Genomic DNA, 20,325 nt, shown 5'->3' with positions numbered 1-20,325 from the left:
TTTTTTTACACAGGGTTCCCCATAATATCCATACCAGACCTGAAGGGCCTGGTATGGATTTTGCGGGGGACCCCCACGCAATTTTTTTTTTTTTTTTAATTTTTGGTTCGGAGTTGCCCTTAATATTCATACCAGACCGAAAGGGCCTGGTTATGGATTGGGGGGAGCCCATGCTGTTTTTTTCAATGAGTTTTATCTATATTGCCGAGACCCGACAATTCATTACAGCCGCGATCAGTTTTAAATGACTTTTTTTCCTTTAGAAATGTAATTTTGCTGTAGTACTGTTCTAAACATGGGAAAACTGTGCCACTTTACAGGCATACTTTAGACACCCCCCAGGCATGATATTTAAAGGAATATTTAATTTTTATTGTTTCACTTTAAGCATTGTTAAAATCACTGCTCCCAAAAAACTTTTGCATTGATACATGTCCCCTGGGGCAGGACCCGGGTCCCCAAACACTTTTTATGGCAATAAATTGCATATAAGCCTTTAGAATGAGCACTTTTGGTTTTTCATGTTAATGTCCCATAGACTTTAACGGTATTACGCAGCTTTCGAATTTGCTGCGAACACTGCATAATGTTCGCTGTTCGGCGAACATCGAACTCGTCCCTGGTAACCAATCAGCTTCTAACTTCAGCTTGTTTTATTAAGCTCTGACAATAAAACCTGGAAGCTGATTGGTTATTATGCACAGCTGCACCAGATTCTGTGTGCACCAGTTTTAGTAAATCTCCCCCTGTGCTGTGTGGGCTCTTTCTAGTGGACTATATGCACTCTTTTTTTATGCACGTTTTCTTTTGTGAGTACACAATATGTTTTTAATAAAGGCCTTGGATCCTTTTAATACACCAGAGGGCTACGCTGTTTTCTCCCTTGCTTTTATATGTTTAGCACTGATCACTGTATTAGTGTCACTGGTTCTCACAAAGTATCAAAAGTATCAAAAGTGTCAGTGTCAGATTGATCTCCATATAATCGCAGTCCCGCTATAAATCGCTAATCGCGGCCATTACTATTGTAAAAAAAAAAAAAAAAAAAAAGTATATATATATATATATACACCATAGTTTGTAGATGCTATAACTTTTGTACAAACCAATCAATATAAGCTTATTGGGATTTTTTTTACCAAAAATATGTAGCAGAATACATATTGTCCTAAATTTTTAAGAAAATTAGATTTTTTTACATTTTTGTATAGGATATGTTTAATTGCAGAAAGTTAAAAAAAATTGGGTTTTTTTGCTTTTTTTCCAACATTTTTGGTCTTCTTTCGTTTATAGTGCAAAAAAAAAAAAAAACCCAGTGGTGATCAAATACCACCAAAAGAAAGCTTTATTTGTGGGGGAAAAAAATATATAAATTTAATTGTGTACAGCGTTGCCTACCACGGTCAGTAACACAGAGCCAAAAAGCAAAAATGACCTGGTCACAAACAGGGGGGTAAATCTTCTGGCGGTCAAGTGGTTAATAAGAGGATGAATAAGAACAGATTTTATCTATCGTCTTTAAAGGGAAACTATACCCTATTTAAAGTGTTTTGGATATACATAGTTACATAGTCAGGTTGAAAAAAGACACAAGTCCATCTAGTTCAACCAAAAACCATACGTGTCATGAATAAGGTAATGTTTGTATCAGTGAGTGTAGTTGATACAGAAATAGCAGTTTTAACCTGTTTATGACAGCCATACAAATGCAGCTAAGATAGGAAGTGAAGGGAAATTCCTCAATAGTAGATGACAAAAAATTAACCTGGCAGGATGTTCCATATTCTACCCAAAACTCAAACAAAGTTTGGGCTATTCATACACTCTGAAGTGACCAAAGTGTTGGTCATTCCAAAATCCACCAAATTTCATACATAACCCTTGGCTCTCTGCACATGTGAAAAAATTATTTCTATTTTTGTTCTCAGGTGAACCATATACTAATGAACAAGGCTTTGTGGAGTTCAAGATTAATGGCCCTCTGCAGTATATGTGGTGGTATCATGTTGTAGGGCTCGTATGGATCAGTGAGTTTATTTTAGCCTGCCAGCAAATGACCATAGCTGGTGCTGTGGTAACATATTATTTCACAAGGTGAGATTCTTTAACAAATACTGTAATTAAAATGTCACTGTTAAAAAAACAAAAATCAAAAAATATCAGGATTTAATCTGAATGCCGCATACAAAGCCGGAACATGAAATAAAGTACTTCCTTTTTTATTGCCTAACTCAGTTTGATCTAATGGCAAGGCTTATATAATAACTTTAGTAACTGTGTATTCAGACTTATATAATAACTGAAATAAAGTGAAAACTCACACGTCCTTTGTACATACAGTGGATATAAAAAGTCTACACACCCCTATTTTCCACGTCTAATGTGACCTATAAACTGCACAACTCAATTGAAAAACAAACTGAAATTTTTTTAGTTGGGGGGGGGGGGGGACTAAAAAACTAAAATAATGTGGTTGCATAAGTGTGCACACCCCATTATAACTGGGGATGTAGCTGTGTTCAGAATTAAGCAATCACATTCAAACTCATGTTAAATAGGAGTCAGTACACACCTGCCATCTTTTAAAGTGCCTCTGATTAATCCCAAATAAAGTTCAGCTGTTCTAGTAAGTCTTTCCTGACAATTTCTTAGTCGCATCCTACAGCAAAAGCCATGGTCTGCAGAGGGCTTCCAAAGCATCAGAGGGATCTCATTGTTAAAAGGTATCAGTTAGGAGAAGGATACAAAAGAATTTCCAAGACATTAGATATACGGAAGACAGTCATCATCAAGTGGAGAAAATATGGCACAACAGTGACATTACCAAAAACTGGACGTCCCTCCAAAATTAATAAAGATGCGAGAAGAAAACTGGTAAGGGAGGCTGCCAAGAGACCTATAGCAACATTAAAGAAGCTGCAGGAATATCTGGCAAGTACTGGCTGTGTGGTGCATGTGACAACAATCTCCCATATTCTCCATATGTCTGGGTTATGGGGTACAGTGGCAAGACGGGAGCCTTTTCTTACAAAGAAAAACTTCCAAGCCCAGCTAAATTTTGCAAAAACACATCTGAAGCCCCTCATCTCCCAAAAGCATGTGGGAAAATGTGTTATGGTCTGATGAAACCAAGATGGAACATTTTGGCCATAATTCCTAAGGATATGTTTGGCACAAAAACAACACTGCGCATCACAAAAAGGACTCCATACCCACAGTGAAGCATGGTGGTGGTGGCAGCATCATGCCTTGGGGTTGTTTTTCTTCAGCTGGAACAGGGGCCTTAGTCAAGGTAGAGGGAGTTATGAACAGTTCCAAATACCAGTCAATATTGGCACAAAACTGCAGGCTTCTGCTAGAAAGCTGAACATGAAGAGGAACTTCATCTTTCTGCATGACAACAACCCAACGCATACATCCAAATCAATAAAGGAATGGCTTCACCAGAAGAAGATTAAAGTTTTGGAATGTCCCAGCCAGAGCCGAGACCTAAATCTGATTGAAAATCTGTAGGGATCTGAAGAGGGCTGTGCACAGGAGATGCCCTCGCAGTCTGACAGATTTGGAGTGTTTTTGCAAAGAAGAGTGGGCAAATATTGCCAAGTCAAGATGTGCCATGCTGATAGACTTATCACCAAAAGACTGAGTGCTGTAATAAAAACAAAGTATTCGTCTAAAGGTGTACACACTTATGCAACCATATTATTTTCGTTTTTTATTTTTACTTCCCTCCACCTAAAAGATTTCAGTTTGTTGTTCAACTGAGTTGTACAGTTTATAGGTCACAATAAAGGTGGAAAAAGTTCTGAAATGATTTATCTTTGTCTCCTTTTTTTACATCACAGAAACTTGACATTTTAACAGGGGTGTGTAGGCTTTTTATATCCACTGTATACAGTATGTGTGTGTGTCTGAGGCACATACATGAAAAAGTATTCGCTCCCCTTGAAATTTTCCACATTTTGTCATGTTACACCCAAAAACGTAATTGTATTTTATTGGGATTTTATGTGATAGAATAACACAAAGTGGCACATAATTGTGAAGTGGAAGGAAAATGATAAATTGTTTTCAACATTTTTTACAAATAAATATGTGAAAAGTGTGGCGTGCATTTGTATTCAGCCCCTCAGTCAAAACTTTGTAGAACCACCTTTTGCTGAAATTACAGCTGCAAGTCTTTTTGGGGATGTCTCTACCAGCTTTGCACATCTTGAGAGTGAAATTTTTGCCCATTCTTCCTTGCAAAATAGCTCAAGCTCTGTCAGATTTGATGGAGAGCGTCTGTGAACAGCAATTTTCAAGTCTTGCCACAGATTCTCAATTGGCTTTAGATCTGGACTTTGTATGGGCCATTCTAACACATGAATATGCTTTGATCTAAACTGTTCCATTGTAGCTTTAGCTGTATGTGTAGGGTCATTGTACTGATTGAAGGTGATCCTCTGCCCCAGTCTCAAGTCTTTTGCAGACTCTAGATGCCGCGTACACACGGTCGGAATTTCCAACTGAAAAAGTCCAATGGGAGCTTTTGGTCGGATAATCCGATCATGTGTATGCCCCATCGGACTTTTTCTGTCGGCATTTCCGACGGACTTAGAGAACGTGCTCTAAATTTTTCCGTCGGAAATGCCGGCGGAGCTTGTCCCGTTGGCAAGTCCGACCGTGTGTATGCGGCATAACAGGTTTTCTTCTAGGGCTGCCCTGTATTTGGCTCCATCCATCTTCCCATCAACTCTGACCAGCTTCCATGTCCCTGCTAAAGAAAAGCATCCCCACAACATGATGCTGCCACCACCATGTTTCAAAGTGGGGATGGTGTGTTCAGAGTGATGTGCAGTGTTAGGCCCCTTTCACACGTGCAGACCGTATTTCATCCATCCGTTTTCGGATAAAATGCGGACATACATGCATCCCTATGGGATATTGTGTGTCAGCGGATAAACATCCGCTGACACCCGATATCATCCATCCCCACTCTCGTCCGATTCTGCAGACGGAGGAAAATCCTATTTTTCTATCTGTCTGCAGAGCGGATCAGGTGAACACGGACAGACGGTCCGTGCTCATCCGATACCCCATAGGGGAGAGCGGAGATCTGACAGGGCGGTCCCTGCACAGTGTGGGGACTGTAGGGTTATCAGAGTAAAGGGGGCTGAATAGAAATGCACGCCACACTTTTCAGATAGTTTGTAAAAAATTTGGAAAACCTTTTTATCATTTTCCTTCCACTTCACAATTATGTGTGTGTCACCTAGGTTTCTTATCTGCACGTGGTGAGGGGATGATGACTGATATGGAGAACACAGGAAGGAATATATATATATATATATATATATATATATATATATATATATATATATATATAAATATAAATATAATATGTGTGTGTGTGTGTGTGTATATGTGTGTGTATGTGTATATATATATATATATATATATATATATATTTAGGTGGCACCTAGCTAAAGCCTCATACACATGGTGAGAATATTGTATAAACGATCTTATGTTTTTTACATGCTAGTCTCATATCGAAAACGAGGACATTACTAAAGTTACGAAAATTGTCTTGTAATGTATTCTTTCGTTTCCGAGGATGCGCAGTCTTGGTCACTTTTTTTTTTCCGTTCAAGTACTATAAGAATTACACAAAAGTAATTTGTTCTGTTATCGTACAAGAAATTTTTTCCTGCTCATCCCTTCAGATATTTGCAATCAGATATCAGACGATCCTTCCGAATGCGTTTTTTTTTTTTTTTTTTTTTTTCCGTCTGATTTTCTCATTGTGTGTACTGGGCATAAGTCAGGAACTTTGACACAAGTTTAGTTAGTGGCTTGGGCAAGCAGATGACGTAGTTATTATTATTTTTTTATTCTATGGACTGTACAAAGCCGTCCTGCATTGATAGTGTGTTTGCAGCATTGCTAAATGAAAGCGCAGGTCTCCCTGTCTCCTGCCTCGTGCAAGGGTTATCACTTTCGATACCAGTCAAGCCTTTCCCCATTACAATAGACATATGTATACATATATTGTGGAGAGTCAGCTTGGGGCAGGTTTAGGGGGGTCATAATTCTAGAGGGCATGTATTTCCCCATATAACCCTACTTATTAACCTCCCTGGTGGTATGATTATTTTGGATTTTAGGTGCTGAAAGCGGTACAATTATTTTGCATGGAAATTTGGCGTTTTATATTGTAGGTCTGTAATTCTTAACAATAACACACTTAAATCTGTCCAAACAAGAGTCTAGTAGATATCCCGGGTATGATAAAGTTTGAAACACAAAAACATAAATTATAATATAATAAATAAAAATAAATAATTAAAAAAAAAATAATAATAATAATAATAAAATAAATTTCCCCACGATTCACTATCGCTCAATTCTGCAAGTGTTCTAATTTACTATCGCTGTTGTCTAGCTGGTCTAAAGCCACTTTTGATGTAAAGGGACACTTTTTGGTTGCTATGGACAATCTCCAGTTTCCAGGCAGAAAGAACAGTATATATAACATAAAACTGCATGCAGGGCATAGGACAAAGCACTGGGGACAAAAGGGATGTGAAATAATTTCATACAGTACTGTAATCTGTAAGATTACAGTACTGTATGTGTTATGATTTTTACAATTTTTTGAATTTGCCGCCAGGCTGCGCCCCCGTGCGTCGCGACGCTCGCAGGGAACGGAGCCTGGCACGGAGAGGCTTCGAAGGAGGATGGAGCCCGCAGACACAGCGGGGGACATCGCAGGATCCCGGGGACAAGGTAAGTAACGCCACACCAGGATCCTGCGATGTAATCCCGAGTGTGGCTCGGGGTTACCGCTAATGGTCCTGAATTTTAACCCCGAGCCACACTCGGAAAAACCACCAGGGAGGCTACAGTGATTTTAAAGGTTTTTTGGTTTTTTTTTAGCTAAACTTCAGCTTCAATATTGTTTGACAAGTTGGGTCTGACACTTTTATATTCAAGGGCCCTCAGCAATTGCTATAGTGTGCTTAAAATGGATGTTGTCACTTGTACTAGATGAGCTCACTGTGAAGATTATAACCTGATCTTTGTGTCTACAGAAACAAGAGAGACCTCCCATTTACACCTATTTTAGCTTCTGTAAATCGACTAATACTCTACCATCTGGGGACAGTGGCAAAAGGAGCCTTCATTATTACCCTGGTAAAAATACCCCGAATGATCCTCATGTACATTCATAGCCAGCTCAAGGGCAAGGTGAGTTACAACTCTAAAATGATCATACTGCAATGAAAGCATTGAGTGTACCTGTATAAGGTTTTTTTTTTTCTCCTCATATCACCATATGATAATGTGCTGCATTTTGAGGTATAAAGTTTACAAATGGCAGGATTCTTTTACATTGTTTAACCGCTTAATGTCCTTAAGCAGGCCATACATGGTCGAATTTCGACCGAATTTTCTTTTCAAAATCAGAAAGTTTTTTTTTTTTTTTTTTTATGATCCGATGGTGCCACCATTGATTTTCGAAATGCGGCCGACCAAGCCTTCAATTTCATGTTGATACAGAAAAGAATTTTCGTGGCCGGAAATCTTCTTTTGTCTCCGTAAATTTTCTTTTCTTATTACATTTCTTGCATGATTCTCCCATCATTGATTAGAAAATCGTTCGTTTTTCAAAAAATTTCCAACATGTCCGATTCCTCAAATTTGATTGCCGCACGAAAATCAGCCGTTGCTGCAGCCCACTAATGGTGTGAAATTCGTCCGAAAATTCTTAGATACGATTTTCGAAAGAAAATTCTTTTGAAATTCGAACCGTGTATGGCTGGCATTAGGCTGTTTTAAAGCTCTACAGACATTCAATTTTTTACAGTAGTGAGAAGGGCAGCCCTCCCTCCACTACTGCCTGCCGTGATTCCCAGGCTCTCCCGTTTCTTTGAGACTGCAGTAAACTTCCCCATACGCTTCTGGTTTCAGTTCATTCATTCCCTGGTTACCATAGCCTGGAAAGAAGCTAACTAAGCATGATCTGTGCTTGATTGGCTGCAGTGAAGGTTAGGGGAGACATTGTGGGGGTCTAATGTACCCATAAAGAGAACTTGTCACCTGGGGAGCTTGTTGGCCTCCTTGTGATATAAATAATTTTTTTTAAATGAAAATACACTTTTTGAAAAGTGTAAAAAAAAAAACCCTTGGTTTCCCCCACACATACACGCAAATGCAGGGCCTTGCACGTGTAATTACACATGTGAGGTACTGCTGCGAACGTTGGAGGGAAAACAATAATTCTGGGGCCATAATTCATGATTAACTCTAAACTGATAACCTGTAATAGCTTTTAAAGCGTCACCTATGAAGTTTTAGGTATTGTAGTTTTTCGCTATTTCGTGGGCACACTCAATTTTGAGTCTTGGCATGTTTGGTATCTGTTTATACAATGCAACCCTATTTTTTATATTTCGAAAAAAATTGAGCATTCTATTATGTTTCTGTGCATTCAAATTCATTTTAGTGTAATATTTTGTCAATATGTGTTTGATAAACCACTGTGCAAATGGCATGCCTTTTCTTTCAGAAAAAATATGATGTTTGGGGATAAAGTAATTTCCCAGCATAAAAATGCTGATTTAACATGTATGAAAAATAAAAAAATTGCCCCAGATACGAAGTGGTTAAGCACATCTAGGGCTTTTATTCAGCACACTATTTTAATAAATTCCATGGTTCTGTTTTTTATTAAAACACGTGAAAAGGACAAAAGCATAAAAAAAGAGAAGTAAAACTTAAAAGCTTAAAGTGTATATTTTTAATTTTATGTTTTACTGCCTGTATTTTACCAGCTGCTGCTATTCGGGCTCTTTCACACTGGCGGTGTGGTTTACCGCCCTCTGAAAGGTAATCTAAAGGGTTATATAAGCCACTGGCAGGCATTAAGGAGGTGCTACTGCCACCTGCTGACGCTTGTTTTTTGCTTTCTTTTTTTTAAATTGGCGAGTGGCAATTTTACATTACTGCACTGTCCATAAACCGCAAGCCGAGGGTTTGGCTGTCGATTGTGGGGCCTCCCTATTGATCTCGATGGGTGAGCTTGACAGGCAATACTGTTAAACTTTGCAGCCCAAGTTAAAATTGCTGAGATTGCAGCATGTGTGCAAAATTCCGGTGGGCGACTGAGGGGTGGTAAAACCGCAGCTCAGCCATCTGTTTTTGTTGATGAAAATCTTTCATTTGAAAAACTGGGTACTTCTGTAGTCGGCCATTATCCAGAATGGGCAGCAGTGCTTGTAAATCTGGACTGATTAGTATTGGTAAATACTATATTTATTGGCATATAACACGTACTTTTTCACCCTGAAAACCGGGTGCAAATATTGTGTGCATGTTATACACCGATACTGCAATTTGGGCTGCCTAGGTGGGAACTGAGGGGGGCGGGATGAGAACCGTCAGATTACATACATCGAGAATCTCCTGTTTACTCAGCGGCCTCTTTAATAGGAAGTCCCATCTCCTGAGCCGGCATTGGACCAGTGTTCTGTCTATCATAGAAGCCGGTCCAGGAGGCAGGACTTTGTATTAAAGAGGCCGACGAGTAAACGGGAGATTCTCGCTGTATGTAATCTGACAGGGCTCGTCCCACCCCTCTCCCTGTCCCCTCCAAGGCAGCAGTAATCTGAGGTGAGGCTGCAGATGGGCACTGATCAGGCTGCATTCATGGTAATGGTGAGTCTGCATATGGGCATTGATCAGGCTGCATTGATGGCAATTGTGAGGATGCAGATGGGCATTGATGGGCAATTGTAAGGTTGCAGATGGGCATTGATCAAGCTGCATTTATGGGCAATTGTGAGGCTGTAGATGGACATTGATCAGGCTGCATTGATGGGCAATTGTGAGGCTGCAGATGGCATTGATCAGGCTGCAGATGGGCAATGGTGAGGCTGCATTGATGGGCACTGACCCTTATTTTGCTTCAAAGTTCTTTATTTAAAATTTAAGTTTTTTTTCCTGAAACTTCCCTCCTAAAATGAAGGTGCGTGTTATACACCTGTTCGTGTTATACGCCGATAAATACGGTGTGTGTGTGTGTGTGTATGTATATGTGTGTGTATGTATGTATGTGTATATATAATATAGTGTGTGTATGCAATAATATAAGTAATACAAACTAGATTACTCAGATCCTTTTTTATGTGGTGTTGGAAGGAAAAAATCCTTCCCACTGAGCTAATATGTTCTCACAGTGGGGTGGGGCGCAGGGAGTTGCTGTGATAACACACAGTGATTATTGCTTGCAGCTATAGCAGCTGCTGCTGTACAATCAGCCTGCCCATACATGGTTTGAATCTCGGCATGTCCCTGCTGAACCGGCTGAGAATCGAACTGTCTATGGCTGGCTTAAAGTGGTTGTAAGGGTAGAAGGTTTTTTTTACCTTGCTGCATCATAAGATAAAAAAAAACACCTGCATGCAGCTTCCCCTACAGCCCCCCCTAAGTACATGAGCCTGATCATGATCTAGTGATGTGCACAAGAGCCGAGGCTCCCTCTGCTGTCAGTCAGAGCCAGTGATTAGAGAGCAGGGAGCAGGGCCAAGCCCTGCTCTGTATGTCTTATGCATACACAGAGCAGGACTTGAGAGCGAGCATGCACAAGTGCCCTTATAGCATGCAGATTGCTATGGGGGCAGTCAGTGGAGGGGGAGGGGGGGCCCAGAGCGCTGGTGGAGGACCAGAGAAGAGGAGGATCAGGGCTGCTCTGTGTAAAACCACTGCATAGAGCAGGTAAGTATAACTTGTTTGTTATTTTAAAAGCTGACCCTTTAATATTACTTTAAATTCCAGTCACAAGGCACAAATAATTTTCTTATTTCAGTTGTTTCTAGAGATTGCTGTGCTATCTTGCCATGTTTGAGACAGAAATGCAAAATACCTGATTTCTACTAGATGTATAATCAGAGTATATGATCAGTACAGAGTACATGATTTGACTTCTCAGACACAAGACAGGACTTTTTTTTTTTCATTCCAATTTACTATCCAGCAAGATGAAGTTAATTGGCTGTAAAAGTGTTTTTACATTATTTTGAGGCTTATCAGTCTTTCAGAAATGGGAATGCAAATTGCTTGATTCTAAATTAACTATGATGAATGATTTTCTATTGGATTCTTATTAAAATGTGGTAATTACATAACCGTGCCTGTCAAGTGTCACGCTTTCTCTGCCACTTTTGAACTTCTTTATGAGTCAGGGATTAATGAAATTTAAAGGGCAAAATGGTCCTCGATCTCGCTCCTTTTTCTTTTATGAAGCCTGTTCTGCTGGGTGACAGACTTGGCAAGAGCTTGAAGTGTTTGTAAATTTTACCAACCTCTCCAGCTGTTAAAGTGTTATTAAACCCACATTATTAAATTATCACACTTACATTCATTTTGCGAACTGTCTCTTCTTTACAGCACTTGATCATTTTTGCTTTTGCCTGACTTCTGTAGTGGCTCCTATTACTAGGTGGCTCTCTATAGAGCAGTGTGTACACTTAAAGCGGACCTTCGGTAATTTTTTCATCGTTCCATCTATTAAATCGTCTGCCCTTGTTGTTTTACCTTTTGGATAGTAAAACCTTTTTTTTCTACCTTATACAGCCCACTTCCTGTTTCTTGTCTGGTAAAAAGCCTAGGCTTATGACATCATGCCCAACTCTCTCTCACTCTTGTAAGGGCCCTTTCACACTGAGGCGGGGGGCGGCGTCGGCGGTAAAGCGGCGCTTTACCGTCGGTATTTGGCCGCTAGCGGGGCGGTTTTACCCCCCGCTAGCGGCCGAGAAAGGGTTAAAAACCACTGTAAAGCGCCTCTGCAGTATCTTTTGCTAATCAATATACTGCTGTCACATGACCCAGATCTGTCTGCAGGGAAACATAAGCAGGAGGAGCTTCTACTCCTCTGCTGCTGGTCACATGTTCAAAATAAAAAAAAAATCAGCCTTTGAAATGCAGAGTAAAAATAAATAATATCAATAAACTGTTTTTAAATCATCATACAAATATATATTTGAAATCAAATGTTCATTACTTTTTGGCAATAACTTGGTATGGGTGGATTTCTGCCAGTCACAGACTGTCTCACGTCCCTCCAGCCTGTGTCTTAGAATAAGAGGGAGGTGAAGCCTCCATCAATAAAGATATAACATCGTTGTGTTGTGTTTAGCTGGTTAGAGGTTATGGAGGAGGAGGGAGGGAGTGGTCTGTCATTTACAATTGTGTATACGCCCACATGAGACTATAGTCATATGGGCAGCTCAGATGTGATAGGGAGGAAATACTCAGCATAGAAACTCACTGAAAACTGAGCATGTGCACAGCTGCCAACATTGCTCTGCAAAATCACTAGTTGAATGAGGGACATGGGCAGAAGGGGGATACAGATAGCAGCAGGATCAACCAGGTTTTTTACAGAATACAGAAAATGAATCTCATAGTGACTGAGTGAGTATGAACAACATGTAATACACCATTTATTGATGGTTTTTATTATGTGGGTTTAGTGACACTGTAGCCTCCCTGGCGGTTTTCCCGAGTGTGGCTCGGGGTTAAAATTCAGTACCATTAGCGGTAACCCCGAGCCACACTCGGGATCGCATTGCAGGATCCTGGGGCGGCTTTACTTACCTTGTCCCCGGGATCCTGCGATGTCCCCCGCAGTGTTCGAGGGCTCCGTCCTCCTCCGAAGCCTCTCCGTGCCAGGCTCCGTTCCCTGCGAGCGGCGCGACGCACGGGGGCGGAGCCTGGCGGCAAATTCAAAAAACTGTCAAAATCATAACACATACAGTACTGTAATCTTACAGATTACAGTACTGTATGAAATGATTTCACATCCCTTTTGTCCCCAGTGCTCTGGCCCATGCCCTGCATGCAGTTTTACATGATATATACTGTTCTTTCTGCCTGGAAACTGGAGATTGTCCATAGCAACCAAAAAGTGTCCCTTTACGTCAAAAGTGGCTTTAGACCAGCTAGAAAACAGCGATAGTAAATTAGAACACTTGCAGAATTGAGCGATAGTGAATTGTGGGGAAATTTATTTTATTACTATTTTTTAAAAAATTTTTTAATTATTTATTTTTATTTATTATATTATAATTTATGTTTTTGTGTTTCAAACTTGATCATACCCGGGATATCTACTAGACTCTGGTTTGGACAGATTTAAGTGTGTTATTGTTAAGATTTACAGACCTACAATATAAAACGCCAAATTTCCATGCAAAATAATTGTACCGCTTTCAGCACCTAAAATCCGAAATAATCATACCGCCAGGGAGGTTAACCACTTCCGGACCGCCCACCGTCGTTATACGTCAATACTTTGAAGAGGAGTATCCTTGTCATGGCAGCAGCTAGCTGCCATAACCCCGGTATCCTCTAGCGGGCAGTCCACTTCAAGATAAAAGTGGTCTCCGCGGCGGAATCGCTCCGGTGCCCTCCGCCGCTTATTGGAGCCGTCGGCAGCGGCGGAGGCGATCAGATCCTTTCCCTAGCCTGACATGGAGACGAGTGAGGGGAAGATGGCCCTCCATAACATTGTAGGCCGGAAGCGACGTCAAAACGTCACTTCTGCCCATAGCTCTTTAAGGGACATATTTATTTATGTATTTTTTTAAATGACAATTTTTTTTTATTATTATTATTTTATTGCATTTTAGTGTAAATATGAGATCTGAGGTCTTTTTGACCCCAGATCTCATATTTAAGAGGTCCTGTCATGCTTTTTTTCTATTACAAGGGATGTTTACATTTCTTTCAATATGTATATTGTAAGTTTTTATAAAGCACGATAAACCATACAATGCATGGGGTGATCATTACAACGATATAACAAGAAGTCAGGGAAAATCAAATCTAATAGTGAACACTAGAGCTGAAACAATAATTTCCTGAGTGAGTTCAGAATGTGGGAGTAAAAAACACATATAGGTGGTTTGTTCATGCTGGAGGTTAAACTCCCATCGGTTTGGCAGGAAAGCTAATTGTTAATCTAACTTTGAACATTTTTAGGATGTTATTTAATAGACCTCAGAGGAAACATTCCTTGGGCTCTTTGTGGATCCCATAGAGCCAAGAGCTCCAACATTAAAGAGAAGAGTGAAAAGAATGAAAAGTGGAAAAGAAGGAAACAAGAGGAAAAGATAGAGAGATAGGAATGAAGAAGTGAAGTTCCCCCTCCCTCCCCGCCAGCCCCCAGGGCCCACACGCACCGTAGATTAATGATATGGGATCATCTGGGGGCACCAACATAGGTGGCCCATGGTTCCCAGACCGATTCAAATTTTGCCACAGTGTCTGTTAAGGAGCTTGCCATTTTTTCTTGAGCCATAATCCAGGAGATTTTTCTTTTGGCTGCAATGAAGGAGACTCTATTCTTTTTCCATTCCTTAGCTATGGTCAATTTGGTACCCAGAAAGATGTAGAAAATTAGTGATTGGATAGCTTTGGTGACCTTGGGTATCCTGTCATTGAGTAATGCAATGGATGAGTCTTTTGGAATTTGACAGCCCGTTACCTTGCTAATCATATAGAATATTTTGTTCCATAATTCCCTAATGTTCTGGCACTCCCACCAAGTGTGCAACATTGAGCCGTACATGTTGCACCCTCGAAAGCATAGAGGTGAGGAGGAGGGGAACATCATGGCCAACCTCGCTGGAACAAGGTACCATCTGGTCAGTATTTTGAGATTCGCTTCAATCAAGACCATATTACATATATTACTATAAGACCTAAAGACGTTACTATGCCAAGTATCCACGCTCCAGCAGATCTGGGTCTCTTTTTTACATTCCCTGTAATAGGAATAAAAGTGACACAATTTTTTTTTTTTAAAAAGAACAGTGTAAAAATAAAAAATAAAAGGTAAAATAAATAAGAAGAAAAAAAAAAACACGCCCCGTCCCGACAAGCTCGCATGCAGAAGCGAACGCATATGTGAGTAGCGCCCTCATATGAAAACGGTGTTCAAACCACACATGTGAGGTATCGTCGCGATCGGTAGAGCAAGAGCAATAATTTTAGCCCTAGACTTCCTCTGTAACTCAAAACATGCAACCTGCAGAATTTTTTAAATGTCGCCTATGGAGATTTTTAAGGGTAAAAGTTTTTTGCCATTCCACGAGCGGGTGCAATTTTGAAGCGTGACATGTTGGGTATCAGTTTACTTGGCGTAACATTATCTTTCACAATATAAAAAAAAAATGGGCTAACTCTACTGTTGTCTTATTTTTTAATTCAAAAATTTTATTTTTTCCAAAAAAAGTGCGCTTGTAAGACCGCTGCGCAAATACGGTGTGACAAAGTATTACAACGACCGCCATTTTATTCTCTAGGGTGTTAGGAAAAAAATGTGGAATGTTTGGGGGTTCTATGTAATTTTCTAGCAAAAAAAAACTGATTTTAACTTGTAAACAAATCTAAGAAAGAGGCTCGGCCCTTAAGTGGTTAATCATTCTGTGTAAGAAAAAGAATAGGAGAGGGCGTTGGCTGTGCTAGAATTGAGGAAAACATATAACTACGCTCAGTGGGAAGAGAGCTCGCAGATAGTGTAGACGCACAGATCCCAGAAAAGATCACTGGCAGGATCAACAGTTATTTTAGACATTTATTATTATTTTATTAATAATTAAAAAAAACTGTTGACACTATAACATTATAAAATTATATAGGGAGACACAGCTGCTTTTGAGAAGGGGGGGGGGGGGGGGGTACAAACATTTTAGCTTGTCAGCAAAATGCTCATCCAGTATGGCACTTTTGTTTATATACCTCATGTCCAAACTACATTTTATCAGAATGTTATTTTATGAGATCTGCACAAAGCACTACTTGATTGTCTATGAATTTGACAGGCTTGCCTTTCCTCCAGTATAAAACACCCCATGTGTGTATCTGGGAAGGGCATCCTTTTGGTTTGCTGAGGGCTAAAGGGGGAAGTGAATTCAATATGCAGAGAGTCAACATATCTCCAAAAAGTCTCCACTTTTTTAAGCAGCCTCATGTGCATTTCAGAAGCAGCATTGGTATGCATACACCTACATCAACACATGTGTGAAAATTAGTATTATGTCAGAAATTGGATCTGGTACTTACTGATATAACCACAAGAGCAATAGTTTTCTGAATTTACACAATACATTTTTGGCTTACCCACCGGTCTTCTTTACTCTTACAACCTTTTGCTGAGAGCAGCAGTCCCTGCAGCTGTCAGTCAAATCCTATGAGCAAAGAGCAGGGGGTGGGGCTGAGCCGTGCTATTTGTGTCAATGGGCGCACATAGCTGGGCTTGGGATCGAGCCCCATGCCTGCCCCTATAGCAAGTGCTTGCTGTAGGGGCAAACATAGAAGGGAAGGAGCCAAGATCGCCAGCAGGTGACCCCAGAAGTGGAGGTTTGGGGCTGTTCTATGCACCTGCACAGAGTGGTGAGTATAACATGTTTATTATTTTAATAAAAAAATGCCTTTAAAACTGCTTTAAAGTACCTATGGGGTATTAAATATTACATCACAATACAGTGAACATCGGCACTATAATACTTTGGCTAATAAATATTTTTCAGTGTCGTAATGTGAAATTCATGCATATAGAAAAGACATTTAAATTTATATCTGTTAAAAAGATGTTAAGATAACAGTCATTTCATCTATGGAATCACAATCGCATTTCTTTTTAATGTAGTCTTCTCACTGTGCAGACACTTGCCCTTCTATGATGTACAGCAGGGTTCACCCTGTATGGACCCCCGCCAAACAGCTTTATTGGGACTGTGTAAAAGGTGCTTTAAAGCTGTTTGAGAACACAGTCTTGTAAACTATTGTTTTTAGTTGGTTGTGACTTCTTTTTGACATCTTTAAGTGTTTGTTTCTGAAATGTTTTAACGTCCATCTTCTAGGAGAATGCCTGTGCAAGGTGTATGCTGAAATCCTGTATCTGCTGCCTTTGGTGTCTGGAAAAGTGCCTCACATATTTAAATCAAGTGAGTAATGTACATTTCATGTATAAGCTTAATAGATTAGACCTTGGGCTTGTTTAAAGCAGTATTATACCCAAAAGCAAACCTTTATTATATTGCAGCTTTCCAATTGTTATGCCGTGTACACACGGTTGGACTTTTCAGCTACAAAAGTCCGACAGCCCGTCCGACAGACGGGTGGACTTTCGGCGGACTTTCAACGGACTTTCTAACGACCGGACTTGCCTACACACAATCACACCAAAGTCCGACGGATTCGTACGTGATGACGCACACCGGACTAAAATAAGGAAGTTGGTAGCCAGTAGCCAATAGCTGCCCTAGCGTTGGTTTTTGTCCGTCGGACTAGCATACAGACGAGTGGATTTCTGGGTCCGGCGGAGTTACGACGTAAAGATTTGAAGCATGTTCCAAATCTAAAGTCCGTCAGATTTGCGACTGGAAAAGTCCGCTGAAGGTCCGGTGAAGCCCACACACGATCGGATTGTTCGCCGGATTTGGACAGTCGGCGTCTGTCAGACAAGTCCGGTTGAAAAGTCCGACTCTGTGTACGCTGCATTAGATGTGATGGCTGCGTTCGTTTTCTTTTATAGGCTTTCTTTCTTCTATTTCCATCTGGTGATCCAGCCAGTAGGTCTGTTGTATTTCAACAGAAAAGTTCTCTTGCAGTTAGAGATGAGACAGACCATTTACCACTGGCAGGGGTACTTAAAATGATCAGCTTTTATTTATGTACAACCTTTATCCCAGAAGTTTAGTTGTAACTAAAGTATTAACTAGAGTTAAAGCGTTTGTTACCCCAACATTTCATATTCCTGATATGTGCCTGCTGTACCATGTACTTGTATGAGAAGGTATCCTGTTGTCTTTTTATTGCTTCCTTTGTATGAAATTCCTGACATTCCTGCTAGTCCCTCTGTTTCCTTTTTAAAAACCGACCACACTAAGCAGGAGAACACGCTGTGGGAACTCTGTGTGCTCTCCTACAATCATCAAATCCTCCCCCTGCTCTTATGCAGCTGAGTACAGAGGGCATATGACCACCTATACTAAAAAAAAAAATAAAAAATGTTTTTTTTTTGTTTTTTTTTTAATATCTATACAAAATTGTTTTGCCTTTCATTTCAGTTTTAAACTGAATGGGTTGTGATTGCTTATAAAAACTTTAAAGCGTTTGTTAACTAAAAAAAAAAAGAAGCATTGATCCTGTTCCTTTAATGCATGTTATACAGCACAGTGTTTGTGCGGTGTAATTTGGCCCCTTCTATCAGCTGAAATACCTGGCTGATCCTGCCTGGTTCTGCCCCACCCCCCCTGTAAACTCACCACGGTGTATCATGGTGCTGAGCCCTGAAACTGTGGTCAGTTTACATGCTTCCATCATCTGCACCTCTCCTGTGTCCTCTCCCCCCTCCCCTCCCTGCCTGTCTGCTCCTATGTCAGTGCCCACCCCCTCCTGCTGATGGAATAACTTGTATTGGTTTATATAATCCTCTCTGTCTTGTTATACTTTGTGCTCCTATGTCTGTGTTTTATGAAAAAAATGCCTGCTATACCTTATTTCACAGCGCTCATGTGACCGGCTGGCTCTCTCCTCCTCTCGTCCCGACTGACATCAGTAGGGAAATCTCCGCCCCTCCTGCTCTAGCTGTCAGATCGAGAGGAGAGAGAAGTGGCTGGTCATGTGAGTGCTGTGTGGTGCTGTGAAATAAGGTATAGCGGGCACTTTTTTAATAAAACAGACTGGAGCACCTAGGATAACAAGACAGAGAGGATTATATAAAATGTCTCAGTGGGTTAACAATCATTTTAAGCTTCAATTTGTTATTGTAAATCTGCTTGTCCATCTGACACCCCCCTACCCCCTAGACTGACAATGCTGCTGTCCAAATCTGCCCCCTGTTCATCTAGAGCAGTGGTTCTCAACTCCTATCCTCAGGACTCACTAACAGGCCAGGTTTGCAAGATAACTGAAATACATCACAGGTGATATCATTTGCTGCTCAGTGATTGCAGTATCCTAGTCTGCATCTCCCCAAGGTAATACTTAAAATCTGGCCTGTTGGAGGGTTCTGAGGACTGGAGTTGAGATCCACTGATCTAGAGGGATGTCTGTATGATACAGCCACTACATCTAAGGATTGATAAGCTGCAATATAGTACATTTTTCCATTTTCGGGTTTAATATGATTTTAAAACGTATGCTTCCCTGGGCATACTTTTGAGCTATTGGAGACTGCTCTTGATCCGATTTATATGCAGAACTACTTTTCAACCACACAGACCATGATGTTCTCATGAATTACAAAGAGCTGCCTGACATCTCTCAACACCTCTTGAAGCCCCTTATATCTACATTTTCACTGAATTTAACCAGAAAAATCCAGTGGTGGACAGAGAACGGAGATGAGGAAAAAGTTGACATGGTTTTTACATTTTGAGGCTTGATGCTTTTCCCTTTTCCGGGCTGCTCTTGACACTGGGCTATGTGTGTCACCATGGATTGGACATGCCGATGTGCCTAGAAACCATGGGTGATCAATGAGATCCTCATACTAGAGTATACACGAGTCTCTATAGCGACCATAAATTGATATCTATGATATTGAGGTTGAGTTACTAAAATCGGAGAGTTCAAAATCTGGTGCAGTTCTGCATAGAAAGCAATCAGCTTCCAGGTTTGTCAAAGCTTAATTGAAGAAGCTGAAGTTAGAAGCTGATTCGATACCCTGCACAGCTGCCCTGGATTTTTCACTCTCCAGTTTTAGTAAATCAACCCCACTGTGTTGTTTTTGGTAAAGCAGAGCTTAATTTACCATACTTTGTTTATAGCCATGTCAGGCTGTGGAGAGCTGACTGCACAGTCCTTCGTGAGATTGCTTAAAGGAAGTCAGATAGGTAAAAGCTTTCAGTCTATGTTCACAGTTATTCCCATCTGATAAGCTCATGAAACCCTTTTAGTGAATGTTATAAATGATGTTCTAATCTGAGCCATTGGCCTTTTTTAAGGAACATTTTTAAGTTGATCCATAGAAGTCACTGGGGTTGATTTACTAAAAAAAAGTAAATAGGCTGTTTGGTTTGCAAGGGCAGTTGCACTTTGCCAGAGAATGTTTCCTACAGCTCAGTAAATGAGGTGAAGCTCTGGATACTTCCATCATCCAGTCGCACAAGAAAAAATGCTGTTTATTTTTTTTTTTCCGTGCATGTGATTGGTTTTTCTTTGCAAAGTGAAACTTTGCCACCTTCATTCTACTCTGGGGAAAATCCCCCTTTTGCTTTTAGTAAATCAACCCCATTGTGTTATCATTTACATAAGATGCAATCTTCT

The 20,325-nt window shown here is 40.4% G+C and overlaps 1 protein-coding gene across 1 annotated transcript in view; it reads left to right on the top strand.

Annotated features, from left to right (window-relative positions):
• The window catches only part of SLC44A1 (solute carrier family 44 member 1), a 266,830-nt gene that overhangs the window by 201,282 nt on the left and 45,223 nt on the right, over nt 1-20,325 (top strand). Inside the window, exons 10-12 of the mRNA XM_073636222.1 lie at nt 1,929-2,094; nt 7,077-7,233; nt 16,914-16,997. Coding sequence (XP_073492323.1) covers nt 1,929-2,094; nt 7,077-7,233; nt 16,914-16,997 — 407 coding nt within the window. The remainder of the gene's footprint in view (nt 1-1,928; nt 2,095-7,076; nt 7,234-16,913; nt 16,998-20,325) is intronic.

Source organism: Aquarana catesbeiana, linkage group LG01 (assembly GCF_042186555.1).
Source record: "Aquarana catesbeiana isolate 2022-GZ linkage group LG01, ASM4218655v1, whole genome shotgun sequence".
NCBI classification, from domain to species: Eukaryota; Metazoa; Chordata; class Amphibia; order Anura; family Ranidae; genus Aquarana; species Aquarana catesbeiana.
This window is presented reverse-complemented; position numbering and strand designations above follow the sequence as displayed.